The sequence below is a fragment of the Pseudophryne corroboree genome, chromosome 5 (genome assembly GCF_028390025.1).
Source record: "Pseudophryne corroboree isolate aPseCor3 chromosome 5, aPseCor3.hap2, whole genome shotgun sequence".
NCBI lineage: Eukaryota > Metazoa > Chordata > Amphibia > Anura > Myobatrachidae > Pseudophryne > Pseudophryne corroboree.
This window is the reverse complement of record NC_086448.1, coordinates 342,508,242-342,523,981: the sequence shown is the minus strand read 5'-3', so window position 1 is coordinate 342,523,981 and position 15,740 is coordinate 342,508,242. Positions and strand designations below refer to the sequence as shown.

The window sequence follows — 15,740 nt, the reverse complement described above, 5'->3', positions numbered from 1 at the left end:
CCATCTTGTAAACCGCGCTGATGAGACGTGCCTGGTTTGGGCAGAATTTAACAAGGCTGACACTGCATGCGGTGTATGAATTGTGAGGTTGTGACCTAGCACGACGTCTTCGCTTTTCGTTACTAGCAATGCTATCGCAGCAACGCTTCGCAAGCATGTGGGGAGGGATCGCGCTACCGTGTCTAGCTGAGCGCTGTAATATGCTACTGGCCTGCTGGCATCACCGTGCTTTTGGGTTAGTACGCCTGCCGCGCAACCAGCACTTTCTGTTCCGTATAGTTCAAAGGGTTTCCCATAGTCTGGCATACCTAGTGCTGGTGCCTGCGTTAGGCACTGTTTAAGTCTCTCAAATGCTGTTTCGGACTCGTCTGTATGCGAAATCCTATCAGGTTTGTTTGAGGAGACCATTTCCTGCAAAGGTAACGCTAAAATGGAAAACCCTGGGATCCAATTACGGCAATACCCACACATTCCTAAAAACGTTCTGATCTGTTGCTGGGTTTGTGGCAGAGTCATGTCTCTAATTGCTTGGATTCTATCAGCGGTCAGGTGTCTCAGTCCTTGTGTTAAACAGTGTCCCAAATATTTTACCTTAGTTTGGCATAATTGCAACTTGTCTTTGGAAACCTTGTGTCCTGTGTCTGAAAGATGAAACAGGAGCTGTTTCGTATCCTTCAGGGATGCCTCCAATGAATCAGAACACAGTAGTAGATCATCCACGTACTGTATTAATACTGATCCACTCACTGGTTGGAAAGACTGTAAACAATCATGCAAAGCCTGAGAAAATATACTTGGGCTATCTATGAATCCTTGTGGTAATCGAGTCCATGTGTATTGGACTCCTCTGTATGTAAATGCGAATAAATATTGGCTGTCAGGGTGCAGAGGTACCGAAAAGAAAGCGGAGCAGAGGTCAATAACAGTGAAAAATTTCGCAGTGGGAGGGATTTGCATTAGGATGACAGCTGGATTTGGCACTACGGGGAACTGACTCTCAACTATTTTGTTAATCCCCCTTAGATCCTGCACTAGCCGGTAACCCCTCCCCCCACTCTTTTTAACAGGGAAGATGGGACTATTGGCAGTGCTGGACGTTCTTACCAGAATGCCCTGTTGTAGCAAGCGCTCTATTACTGGGTAAACTCCTAACTCCACCTCTGGCTTCAGAGGGTACTGTGGGATTTTTGGAGCTATCCTACCATCTTTTACTTGTACAACTACCGGAGCTACGTTTGCCATTAATCCAGTGTCCTGTCCATCTTTAGTCCAAAGTGACTCTGGTATCTGAGATGTCATTTCTTCTACTTGGGAGGGAGTCCTATTTGTCATAGTGGTATGTGACATTAATTTTGATGGGGAGTCTAACATGTCTCGCACTTCCTGAGTGTGATTCTCCGGTATGTCCAAGAATACACCTTCAGGAGTACAATAAATGACGCACCCCATTTTACACAGTAAGTCTCTTCCCAGGAGATTGGTCGGTGCCGATGCAGCCAGCAAAAAGGAATGCTTGGTATGTAAAGGCCCTATTGTAATCTCTGCTGGTTTGCTAACAGGGTAATGCTGGACTACTCCTGTTACTCCCACGGCTGGAATTGTCCTACCAGTGGTCCTCATGCCAACTGTCGAATTTATCACTGATTTGGCCGCCCCTGTGTCTACAAGAAAGTTTAATGATTTACCAGCTACATTAATTGCAATTTCGGGTTCACTTCCAAGGCTTGCAATCAATTTTACTGGCTGCAGATTACAGGTATGGCCACACCCCTATTGGGTATGGTGACCTCCCTGAATCCCGCTGGCAGCAACTACTTGTGAGGGAGATAGCTGGGAACTACCAGAGGCATGCCAGTCTCTGTTCGGGGGATATCTTTTTGTTTCCCCTGTATGTGGCTCATAACTCCGTCTCTGTGGACCCTGATCCCAATGTCGTGTGTCGTGTCGTTGTCTAGGGGGTTGGTAAGACTTTTGTCGATTTCTTGATCTACAGTCTCGTGCAAAGTGTCCCTGTTTGTGACAAAAATAACATGTTACCACAGTTGACTTACCCACAGGGTTTGGTGATATTACCACAGGCTGCTTTGTGGTCAGGGCCTGTATACTTACTGACTGTATACTTACTGACATTAACTTGTGACTCCCTGTGTCTGGTGATGTTCCGGTCGTGATCAATAGCAGCCTCTCTCAAAGTGGCCACTGACAGACCTCGCCAACATGGTTGCGTGGTCTGTACCCTTGCCTTTAATGCTTCCTTTAAACCATCCATTAGTACAGATACTGCTACTTCTTGATGGTTTGCATTGGTCTTAATGTCCTCTATACCAGTGTACTTTGCCATTTCTAATAGTGCCCGGTGAAAATATTCTGCTGCCGTTTCTGACTCCTTTTGTTTAATGGAGAATATTTTGTTCCATTTAACAACGGCTGGGAAATACTCCTTTAACTGTAAATTTATCCTTTTTACGTTATCTTTGTTGTACACATCTGTAAGAGGTACATCCTGATCTAATCCACAGTCAACTAAGAATTGAGCTGCGTCGACATTGGAGGGTAAACAAGCTCTTAGCAATATCTGCCAATCTTTATTATTGGGCTCTAAAGTGTTTCCTAGGTCCCTGATGTATTTTTGGCTAGCAACTAAATCTTTTCTAGGGTCAGGGAATTCAGACACTATGGTCCTCAATTCCATTCGGGTAAACGGGCAATACATGGCAATGTTCCTAACGGGTGTGGCTCCTGACGTGTCTGTTTTCCCATTGGGAACTACTATTACCTTAACAGGATTTACTCTAACAACCTCATTCTGTGTAGATTCTACAGCCTGTGGTGAAATTGTTTCAGCATAATGTATGGTGCCGTACTTACCCGTTGACACGACCTCACCTATCCCTCCGCTAGGGGCCTTTGTTACTAATCTCGGTGGTGGAGCAGTTCCTACTGTGGTTTCCGATATGGTGGCCGCTAGAGAGAGCGCTGAAATTGTTGCCGAATCGTCTTCTTGATCACACTCCTGAGGAAAGTTCAAAACAGGGTACAACTTGCACGGGTTAATACTTGCATGGGTTAATGGTTCAACATTATCTTTAACATTTACATGGTTACTAAGTGATTGTGTGTTACACCTTAGTGCGTTTTTCTCCGCAATCAACTTCTCTCCCGCTATATATGGTGGCGGTGGGGCCGTGGCTATCAGTTTCCTGACCGACCCAGATCCCGCCGCCTGAGCCAAACCTCTCTGTATCTCACCTTCCTGTTGCCACAACTGCAAATAATCATAATGCTTGATTCGTCTCTTTGCTGATTTTATGAGACATATCCTCCTCCTTAAATTTTGTAACACTTCTGGGCTGAAGCTACCTATTCTTGGGAATTTCTCCCCGTCATGTACCGTCATTCTCTCCCATTCATCACATAAAACCTCTGTGTGACTTCCATATTTCTCACACATTACGTATCTGGCCGATCCTACTGGTCGGTTTACAGAGTCAACCCGAACCGAGGTTGATCGCCCCCTTCCTGAACAACTGGCCCCCATAATCTGCAGGTGTTGCTTGCTCTACCTCTGATCTCTATATCAGGGTCTTCAGCGAACCCTTACAGAAAACCAAAGTATTCACGATAGGCAGACGGTGAAGTTTACCGAGCACCCCACTCGCTCGCCCACGCCGACCAATGCGACCTGATCACACCGATATGGTGCTGGCGCACTCGACCCAGGGCACCTATTAACCTTTGTTTACTTGAAAAATGCGAGTGTGATCTGAAGAGCACTACCCTTTCCAGTAAAGGTGGGGTTGTCAGATAGTTCCTGAGTGACCAGCGAACTTCCCTTTTTGAAAAAATAAAAAATTACACAAATCACGTTAGAATGTACAAATAGCGTTTGTGACCCCTTTACTCTAATGGTACTAGGTCAGATTACTAACTACTGTACACAATTACGTGCGGTCCAATCGTTCAGCACACAAGCAACTAAGCTTATGTACGGAAAGACCAATGGAATCGAAAATTGCGGCTGCGAATTCCTTCAGCGAGAGCTTGTATGGCCTATATGGGTGTTGCACCAACCCTTTTCGGTGTTGTGCCTGTGGACTGTATAGCGGACTTCCTTGTTTACTGTACCTGGACCTGCTGGTCTACTATGACCTCCTGGTCTTGTTCTATACGACCTCCTGGTCCGCTATACTCTAATGCTCAAATTGTATGTTTAACTAAGGATGCCTCCCTAGCCACCGTGCATGTCACTTACACGTATGTTCCTCACGAGTACTCGGTGATTTCTTTTGGTTCAACCTCCAAGTTATATAAACTTATGTAATACAAAAACACTCACTCATCACATGTACAGTTTTGTTTCTATTTCTATTTCTGCGCAGAAATTTTTCTTTAGACCAGATGTGTTACCAATTAGGAGCAGGATCTGTTAATTTAAATTTCGGACACCCAAAAATAGACTTGCGTTATTTCTCGCCTCGCGTTATTTACCGCTTTGCGTTATTTATCGCTTTGCGTTATTTATCGCTTTGCGTTAAAAATCAACTTATCGTGACTTGAGCTACGTGGGCGTAACCGGACGCTCCGTTGCGTAATATACGCTGCCTGCGTCGGCCTTTGGATTGCGTACGCAAGTCTTTGTTAGGGACACGTGCACGCAAAGCAAAGATCCACCGTAACACAATTTATACTTTTATCAATGTAGATGATCCTTGATCATCTACCACACACCACACTGACTTCGCCTTATCTCCCAGGCAAAACTGTGTGTTTGTCTATATTTTAACTTTATTACCTCTATTCTTAAATTATGAAATAACAGCAAATCTCTTTTAGCACTTTTATCAACTATAAAACTGGCAGACAGGAGAGTGATATACGAAAATACACAAATGAAAAAGGAATGCAGATATATATGTGTGCGTGTGTACGCAAGATAGAAAAATAAACAGTTTTAAAAGACACTAGCGTTTTGCTCTTACCTCCGGTTCCCGGATTCCTTCAGCACCCTTTACCTAAGCGAAGCAGACGCTTATCCCGTCAGCACTACGAGGGATACAACCTCCCGCCCTTTGCTGAGGGATAATGTCTGCTGATCTACCTAGTGCAGATATGTGAAGGACTGGACGAGCCCGCAATTGATAAAGCTAAATATTTATCGTATATAAAACACTTTAAGAGGTCTAAGAACACTCTACGCTATCTACGTAAGAAGTACCGTAAGGGTACGCAAGTTGCGTAACGATCGCTCAACCGTAGTCGAGACGCTCAAGCGTCACGTTCGCTTACGGCCCAGAGATCACAGGCAGGCACGCTATTGGCCGCCGACTAACGTAATGATTCGCTATAGCGTAGCGGACGCTCGGGACCACGAGGAGATCACCAGCGGTGCAGACGCTTATAACGTTAAACCTTTATAACAACGAAATATACAGTAAACCTTAGTGTGGTGACAGAGTGTAAGTGCAACCTGGTGTAACCTGATTAACTACAAAGCTGCTTGAGCGTCACCGACGCTCAGGGAATACTTAACACTATAAGAAATACACAGATACCTGGGCTTAGGGTCCAAAACCTATTATATGTATTATGACTATTATACTTGCAAAAGAATCACAGTACAAAGCATACACTACAATATAACATAGACTAACTAACCAGATAACTACACAGGAAATACAATACAATACAATTAAGGGAAAAATACGGGAGAAATAGAAGAGAGAGAGAGAGAGAGAGAAATGAGAGAGAGAGAGAGAGAAATGGCTCACAATAACATCAAGACAATATGATTGCGGAGAAACACTTACGCACAAGGGGAAACGATTGCATGCGCCTCGATATCCAGCTCCCGATTATCAGCAATGAGAACCGTTGAAGAGAGAGAGAACTGGATATGGTCGGCCTGCCTATTTATGCCCCACACACAATACAATTCAATGGTCCCTACAATCTCATTGTTCATTGGACACAGGAATTCGGCTTCGCATTATAATAAAAGGTCATAGGTTGATTCATACAGGTGGGCTGTGACTGTTTCCAACTGTCCAGGTGGGTGGGATACTGGGTTTCCCGCCGCATGACTAAGTAAGAACAAATAATAGTAAATGGACATAAACTTCTTATGTCCATAACTATTCGCACGAGCGATTGATCTGCTTTAAACCAACACCGGAATATTTCTAATTAAATATTCTTCCGATGGATACTAAACACCACTGTATTACTCCTGTCTGACCCTTCGTATCAAACAAAGAGGGATTTCTCTGTTCATGAACATTCTATATTAACCAAACTTGCAGAATCTATCAAAGGGACCATGATCTACAAAATACATTATATAGTGGAAATATGTAATGATTGAGTCGCACGCTACGATCGCATAAACTCTACCGTAAATACGCATACCATGCGCCTGCGGGTGCCCGCGACTGTGAGTATGCGCACGTACGGGAGAGCGTACGCATGCGCAGCACGGACCTGTGTGAGGTGCAAATATGGTAGTGTGCATAGAGATATTTTTCTGACTTTGACAAGTCTAACTCTTTGGGTTTCCAAGCTAATTCAGGAATGTCCAATATGTTTCCCTTGTATTAAGAATGTCTTTGGGCTACAACCTTTCCCACAATCTGTGCTTAGCGCAGGGTATAACCTCTTCTAGTCTGCAGTGGGCCGTCTCCATAACAGGATGGCTGCTCACGGCCTGCTGTCTGTTACTGCTGCCACACACAGAGCACCTGCTCAGTATGCCTGTCACAGGTTCTCCTGCTCTCCAACGTTTCCCTTTCCTATCACATTGTGCTCTTTTTAGCATGCCCTCTCACTGTATCACTATTCCCACTCTCTATCTCCATCTAGGCTTCTACACTTACTGGGTGTGGATTAATAGATTGACAGTATATACTGTATATAAACAGTCAATAGGTCATTAGTAAATACTGTAGACTGACAATGTAAAAGGGTTGACAAAATCAAAAGGTTGACAGTTAAATGGTTAACATGGACTTAGGTCAACAGGGTCAAAAGGTCGACATGCAAATGGTTGACACATAAAAGGTTGACACTTTTTTTGTTGTTATTTCAACCCTAATCCTAACCCTAAATCTAACCCTCCCCTCGGTGCCTATCCTTCCTCCTAGTGCCTAAATCTGTCTGTCCCCTTCCGCATCCTAACCCTCCCCCAAGTTTCTAACCCTAAACCTAGACCTTAAAATCATGATAAAAACCACATGTTGACCTTTTGAACCTGATGACCTTTTGTCCCTGTTGACATATGCTCACGTCAACTGTTGACTGCCGACCATGTGGTATCAACATTTGGACTGGCTATTTACTGTCTATCTTCCTTCCAGATGCCATATATAATATAGGCCCACTCAATAATGAAGATTGCTATCTTTCACACTATCTTTAGAAGTAGAACACTAGTCCTATACTGTAACAGCATTCCTCCTCAATAATGCCATTAAATTGCAGTTTTTACTTCTGTTATCCTAAATAAATCCCCATTTACCACTTTGCAAGCTTGCTGGATCCCTCTGTTTAGCGGTATCATTGCACAGGCTTATATTCAGAGCTGTGGATTGGCAACACAGTACTAAATTCACTAAAGTGAGCTCAACAGTGACTGGGTCAATAAACGTGTGTGTGTGTGTGTGTGTGTGTGTGTGTGTTAATATGTTGCAGCTTTTCGGGGCCTGTACTTTATTTTTTTTTTTTTTTACTTTTGTAATGTGATGTTGATTTAATTTATTCATTTGGGCTAGATGAGTATCTGTTCTGTAAAATAAACATAGTATATACAGTGCATGAATGTATAAACACTGCATGTTTTTTTGCACAACATTGTATCAACCATTACACCATTTTCCATGAGATTTATTTTGCTCTGTGTCAACTAACATGATGGCATTGTTCCCTACACGTCACAGACATACTTCCCACATGACTAGTGTTAGTGATCGTGCAATCATTTTACATTGTGGTTAAGTAAAATACTTTCCAATTAAGTATGCTAATTCCCATGTTTTTAAAGGTCTACAAAACCTAAACTTCAACAAGGCTTATAGGAGACGGTTTCTTGCAACATTCATAAAAGTTATTAGATCTGCACATATTTGCGCTGAATTTGGCAGTATCCTGTACACATCAGCCTCAGACTTGAGACCATACAGAATGGTCTTAGCTCATTACTCTGTATTTTACACGGTTTACAAGTAAAACGTATTTGCAGTATAGTACGGCAGCCGCAGGTGGATAAAGTTCCCCTAAACCAGTTGGTAAATAAAGCCTGATGGTAAATGTTATTGAATGTAGTTTCAACCGCTGAATGCGTACAGTATAGAGGAGAAGAGGTGCTGAGGTAATATGTTACATTCACATTTCTAAAAGCGTATTAGAGTATGGGATTCCTAGAACTAGGAGACACACTTGGAAGCTGGAGGAAGACTGAAAGAGAGACCTTTTAGGGAAAGGGTGATAGAGCCATGAAATAGTCTCTCAGCAGTTGTGGGGACTCTTACAGTAAAGGAATTTAAGAATGCATGGAACTAACATATTGTAATTGTTAAGGCTTAGACACCATACAGTAGCTGTTTTTTTGGTACACGTAAAGCTCTTGGGTGGTACCTTTCTTAAGTCCACATATAGTAAAAAGTATTACAGTACACTGTCTTACATATTTAGATAAAGTGATTGAACGTAACAGAAATTTGGGCCTGCTGTCTGTTCTTTGCCATTATTTGGGTATGCAGTAATTGTCCCAATTTCAGCCAAGTTGTTCTGTTTCTAAGTTTAGTCCAAGGTGTAAGTTATCATGGGTCTAATATTGGATGTGCTCTTTCTTTGTTTTACAGCGCAGAGTGAACGATGTGGTTTCGCCTATTGTCTTTGAAGCGTCTTACAGCCTTGGTGAGCATGTAATTGGGAAAGACAACAGAGACCTGCCTAGCCTCAAACCTGTCCTTCGCTGGAAGAAGGGGCAGAAAATAGCGCAGAGGAATCAGGTAGGATTGGCAGTGTAGCCTCCATCTGTGTACTGTGGCTGTTTGCATGACTAGTGGCAAATAGTATATGTATATTAGTTGTTATACACAGTAGCACACATGTTGCATTCATTTGTCAAGAGGATAAATCTGCTGATCTCACTGACCTATACTGGTCACCCGTAAGCTGATCCTCCAAGTGACCGTTTATCACTGTCAGTATGGTCAGCAGATGTCTGCATACACAGACCTACAGCCAAACCCATTATTGGTTGTGCGCCACAATGAGCCAACTATCTTTCCTTGGATCCTTGGCATTTGATATCAGACATGCGCATTACATCACCACTGATACAGTATACGTGTCTACCTTTCAAAAGGGAAATATGATGTGTTATTAAGCTTCATTACAATACGCTGTTTTCTGTGCATATTAAAAATCCAGATTACCTGTATTGTGCTGACAGAGACCATTTAGAACCTAGATACTGAGCATATATAACATTACTGAGTACATTATTTGATAACTATATTATCAGGGTGTAAAAGAAATCTCTATCTGGATTACCTTGTGCTTTACCTTACCTATGTTTCTGTATATATCGGGGGTAATTCCAAGTTGATCGCAGCAGGAATTTTGTTAGCAGTTGGGCAAAACCATGTGCACTGCAGGGGAGGCAGATATAACATGTGCAGAGAGAGTTAGATTTGGGTGGGTTATTTTATTTCTGTGCAGGGTAAATACTGGCTGCTTTATTTTTACACTGCAAATTAGATTGCAGATTGAACACACCCCACCCAAATCTAACTCTCTCTGCACATGTTATATCTGCCTCCCCTGCAGTGCACATGGTTTTGCCCAACTGCTAACAAAAATCCTGCTGTGATCAACTTGGAATTACCCCTATCATGGGTCTACTTTCAAAGTCGCTTGTAATAAGGAATGTTGGAGGATATTTAGTGAGTCTGTAAGAGTGACTGAGGTAAAGCTTGTCACTTATGATCTAGGTCCACGTCTTGCCCACTGCTTCTGTACATTATATGCCATTTTATATAATTTTTAGTGAAATATTTACAAAGAAAAAACAGCACCAACATGTGTGAGTAAACCCGTAAATAATTGTGCATAAATAAATGTGTATACTAATTATAATGTCATAAGAAATGCAACAAGTATGCTATAATGAAGGATGAGACAAACTTATCTTACATTTCAATTACATATATGTTTGTATCAATAATGACAAATCAGAGTCAGTACAAAAACAGTATATGTGTGTGTCCATGTCCGGAATTACAGACGAGGCGGCACTCCATCGGTCTTATTTGAAAGTATAAGCGTGGTTTATTGCTCCATAGGACAACGTTTCAAGGCTATGTAGCCTTTTCGTCAGGGCATGATATGCATATCATGCCCTGACGAAAAGGCTGCATAGCCTTGAAACGTTGTCCTATGGAGCAATAAACCACGCTTATGCTTTCAAATAAGACCGATGGAGTGCCGCCTCGTCTGTAATTCCGGACATGGACACATGTATTAATTTCAGGAGGGCACCCCGGCAGTTGCACCATTGAACCCAGAGTGCCAATCTACATCTATATTTCTCTGACGTCCTAGTGGATGCTGGGAACTCCGTAAGGACCATGGGGAATAGCGGCTCCGCAGGAGACTGGGCACAAAAGTAAAGCTTTAGGACTACCTGGTGTGCACTGGCTCCTCCCCCTATGACCCTCCTCCAAGCCTCAGTTAGATTTTTGTGCCCGAACGAGAAGGGTGCACACTAGGGGCTCTCCTGAGCTGCTTAGTGAAAAGTTTAGTTTTAGGTTTTTTATTTTCAGTGAGACCTGCTGGCAACAGGCTCACTGCATCGAGGGACTAAGGGGAGAAGAAGCGAACTCACCTGCGTGCAGAGTGGATTGGGCTTCTTAGGCTACTGGACACCATTAGCTCCAGAGGGATCGAACACAGGCCCAGCCATGGAGTCCGGTCCCAGAGCCGCGCCGCCGGCCCCCTTACAGAGCCAGAAGCAAGAAGAGGTCCGGAAAATCGGCGGCAGAAGACATCCTGTCTTCACCAAGGTAGCGCACAGCACTGCAGCTGTGCGCCATTGCTCCTCAGCACACTTCACACTTCGGTCACTGAGGGTGCAGGGCGCTAGGGGGGGGCGCCCTGAGCAGCAATAAAAACACCTTGGCTGGCGAAAATACATCACATATAGCCCCCAGGGCTATATGGATGAATTTTAACCCCTGCCAGATTACACTGAAAAACGGGAGAAAAGGCCGCCGAGAAAGGGGCGGAGCCTATCTCCTCAGCACACTGGCGCCATTTTCCCTCACAGCTCCGTTGGAGGGAAGCTCCCTTGCTCTCCCCTGCAGTCACTACACTACAGAAAGGGTTAAAAAAGAGAGGGGGGCACTAATTAGGCGCAGTATAAACAATACAGCAGCTATAAGGGGAAAAACACTTATATAAGGTTATCCCTGTATATATATATATATAGCGCTCTGGTGTGTGCTGGCAAACTCTTCCTCTGTCTCCCCAAAGGGCTAGTGGGGTCCTGTCCTCTATCAGAGCATTCCCTGTGTGTGTGCTGTGTGTCGGTACGTTTGTGTCGACATGTATGAGGAGGAAAATGATGTGGAGGCGGAGCAAATTGCCTGTAATTGGGATGTCACCCCCTAGGGGGTCGACACCTGAGTGGATGAACTGCTGGAAGGAATTACATGACAGTGTCAGCTCTTTACAAAAGACAGTGATTGACATGAGACAGCCGGCTACTCAGCTTGTGCCTGTCCAGACGTCTCATAGGCCGTCAGGGGCTCTAAAGCGCCCGTTACCTCAGATGGCAAATACAGACGCCGACACGGATACTGACTCCAGTGTCGACGGTGAAGAGACAAATATGACTTCCAGTAGGGCCACACGTTACATGATTGAGGCAATGGAAAATGTTTTACACATTTCTGATAATACGAGTACCACCAATAGGGGTATTATGTTCAGTGAGGAAAAACTACCTGTAGTTTTCCTGAATCTGAGAAATTAAATGAGGTGTGTGATGAAGCGTGGGTTTCCCCCGATAAAAAAACTGATAATTTCTAAAAAGTTATTGGCATATATCCTTTCCCGCCAGAGGTTAGGGTGCGTTGGGAAACACCCCCTAGGGGGGATAAAGCGCTCACACGCTTGTCAAAACAAGGGCTCTACCCTCTCCTGAGATGGCCGCCCTTAAGGATCCTGCTGATAGAAAGCAGGAGGGTATCCTAAAATGTATTTACACACATACTGGTGTTATACTGCGACCAGCAATCGCCTCAGCCTGGATGTGCAGTGCTGGGTTGGCGTGGTCGGATTCCCTGACTGAAAATATTGATACCCTAGATAGGGACAGTATATTATTGCCTGTAGAGCATTTAAAAGATGCATTTCTATATATATGTGTGATGCACAGCGGGATATTTGCTGACTGGCATCAAGAGTAAGTGCGCTGTCCATTTCTGCCAGAAGAGGGTTATGGACACGACAGTGGTCAGGTGATGCGGATTCCAAATGGCATATGGAAGTATTGCCTTATAAAGGGGAGGAGTTATTTGGGGTCGGTCTTTCAGACCTGGTGGCCACGGCAACAGCTGGGAAATCCACGTTTTTACCCCAGGTCGCCTCTCAACATAAGAAGACGCCGTATTATCAGGCGCAGTCTTTTCGTTCCCATAAGGGCACGTGGGCAAAAGGTTCCTCATTTCTGCCCCGTGACAGAGGGAGAGGGAAACGGCTGCAGAAATCAGCCAGTTCCCAGGAACAGAAGCCCTCTCCCGCCTCTGCCAAGCCCTCAGCATGACGCTGGGGCTTTACAAGCAGACAGGGAGGCAGTGTTGGAAGCCATTCACAAGCTGTATTCCCAGCATGTGATAATTAAGGTACCCCTCCTGCAACAGGGAAAGGGGTATTACTCCACACTGTTGTGAGACCGATTTTAAATCTAAAATCTTTGAACACTTACATACAGAGGTTCAAATTCAAGAGAAGGGGACTACATGGTGTCTCTGGACATCAAGGATGCTTACCTTCATGTCCAAATTTACCCTTCTCACCAAGGGTACCTCAGGTTTGTGGTACAGAACTGTCACTATCAGTTTCAGACGCTGCCGTTTGGATGGTCCACGGCACCCCGGGTCTTTACCAAGGTAATGGCCGAAATGATGATACTCCTTCGAAGGAAGGGAGTTTTAGTTATCCCTTACTTGGACGATCTCCTGATAAGGGTAAGATCCTGGGAACAGTTGGAGGTCGGTATAGCACTATCTCAGGTAGTGTTGCGACAGCACGATTGGATTCTCAATATTCCAAAATCGCAGCTGGTTCCGACGACTCGTCTTCTGTTCCTAGGGATGATTCTGGACACAGTTCAGAAAAAGGTGTTTCTCCCGGAGGAGAGAGCCAGGGAGTTATCCGAGCTAGTCAGGAACCTCCTAAAACCGAGCCAAGTCTCAGTGCATCAATGCACAAGGGTTCTGGGAAAAATGGTAGCTTCCTACGAAGCAAAGCCATTCGGCAGATTCCACGCAAGAACTTTCCAGTGGGACCTGCTGGACAAATGGTCCTGGTCGCATCTTAAGATGCATCAGCGGATAACCCGGTCACCAAGGACAAGGGTGTCCCTCCTGTGGTGGTTGCAGAGTGCTCATCTTCTAGAGGGCCGCAGAGTCGGCATTCAGGACTGGGTCCTGGTGACCACGGATGCCAGCCTGCGAGGCTGGGGAGCACACACAGGGAAAAAATTTCCAGGGCTTATGGTCAAGCCTGGAGACATCTTTTCACATAAATAACCTGGAGCTAAGGGCCATTTACAATGCTCTCAGCTTAGCAAGACCTCTGCTTCAAGGTCAGCCGGTGTTGATCCAGTCGGACAACATCACGGCAGTCACCCATGTAAACAGACAGGGTGGCACAAGAAGCAGTCAATGGCAGAAGCTGCAAGGATTCTTCGCTGGGCGGAAAATCATGGGATAGCACTGTCAGCAGTATTCATTCCGGGAGTGGACAACTGGGAAGCAGACTTCCTCAGCAGGCACGGCCTCCACCCGGGAGAGTGGGGACTTCACCCAGAAGTCTTCCACATGATTGTAAACCATTGGGAAAAACCAAAGGTGGACGTGATGGCGTCCCGCCTAAACAAAAAATTGGACAGGTATTGCGCCAGGTCGAGGGACCCTCAGGCAATAGCTGTGGACGCTCTGGTAACACCGTGGGTGTACCAGTCAGTGTATGTGCTTCCTCTCATACCAAAAGTACTGAGAATTATAAGACGGAGGGGAGTAAGAACTATACTCGTGGCTCCGGATTGGCCAAGAAGGACTTGGTACCCGGAACTTCAAGAGATGCTCACGGAGGACCCGTGGCATCTACCTCTAAGAAGGGACCTGCTCCAGCAAGGACCCTGTCTATTCCAAGACTTACCGCGGCTGCGTTTAACGGCAGGGCGGTTGAACGCCGGATCCTGAAGGAAAAAGGCATTCCGGATGAAGTCATCCCTACCCTGATCAAGCCAGGAAGGATGTAACCGCAAACATTATCACCGCATTTGGCGAAAATATGTTGCGGGGTGCGAGGCCAGTAAGGCCCCGATGGAGGAATTTTCAACTAGGTCGATTCCTGCATTTCCTGTAAACAGGAGTGTCTATGTGCCTAAAATTGGGGTCCATTAAGGTTCAAATTTCGGCCCTGTCAATTTTCTTCCAGAAAGAACTAACTTCAGTTCCTGAAGTTCAGACGTTTTGTAAAAGGGGTACTGCATATACAGCCTCCTTTTGTGCCTCCAGTGGCACCTTGGGATCTCAATGTAGTTTTGAGGTTCCTAAAGTCACATTGGTTTGAACCACTTGAATCTGTGGAGTTAAAATATCTCACATGGAAAGTGGTCATGTTGTTGGCCCTGGCCTCGGCCAGGCGCGTGTCAGAATTGGGGGCTTTATCCTGTAAAGGCCCTTATCTGATCTTCCAGACAGGGCGGAATTGAGGACTCATCCTCAATTTCTCCCTAAGGTGTTTTCAGCGTTTCACGTGAACCAGCCTATTGTGGTACCTGCGGCTACTAGGGACTTGGAAGACTCCAAGTTGCTGGACGTATTCAGGGCCCTGAAAATATATATTTCCAGGACAAGCTGGGTGCTCCTGCTTCTAAGCAGACTATTGCTCGTTGGATTTGTAGCACAATTCAGCTTGCACATTCTGTGGCAGGCCTGCCACAGCCAAAATCTGTAAAAGCCCATTCCACACGGAAAGTGGGCTCATCTTGGGCGACTGCCCGAGGGGTCTCGGCTTTACAACTTTGCCGAGCAGCTACTTGGTCAGGGGCAAACACGTTTGCTAAATTCTACAAATTTGATACCCTGGATGAGGAGGACCTGGAGTTCTCTCATTCGGTGCTGCAGAGTCATCCGCACTCTCCCGCCCGTTTGGGAGCTTTGGTATAATCCCCATGGTCCTTACGGAGTTCCCAGCATCCACTAGGACGTCAGAGAAAATAAGAATTTACTTACCGATAATTCTATTTCTCATAGTCCGTAGTGGATGCTGGGCGCCCATCCCAAGTGCGGATTGTCTGCAATACTTGTACATAGTTATTGTTACAAAAATCGGGTTATTGTGGTTGTGAGCCATCTTTCCAGAGGCTCCTCTGTTATCATGCTGTTAACTGGATTCAGATCACAGGTTGTACGGTGTGATCGGTGTGGCTGGTATGAGTCTTACCCGGG

General features: G+C 45.1%; 1 protein-coding gene across 1 annotated transcript in view; it reads left to right on the top strand.

Moving 5' to 3' along the window:
- ITGA9 (integrin subunit alpha 9) overlaps window positions 1-15,740 on the top strand; it is an 838,556-nt gene that overhangs the window by 466,176 nt on the left and 356,640 nt on the right. Inside the window, exon 16 of the mRNA XM_063922573.1 lies at window positions 8,853-9,002. Within this exon, the coding sequence (XP_063778643.1) occupies window positions 8,853-9,002 (150 nt within the window). The remainder of the gene's footprint in view (window positions 1-8,852; window positions 9,003-15,740) is intronic.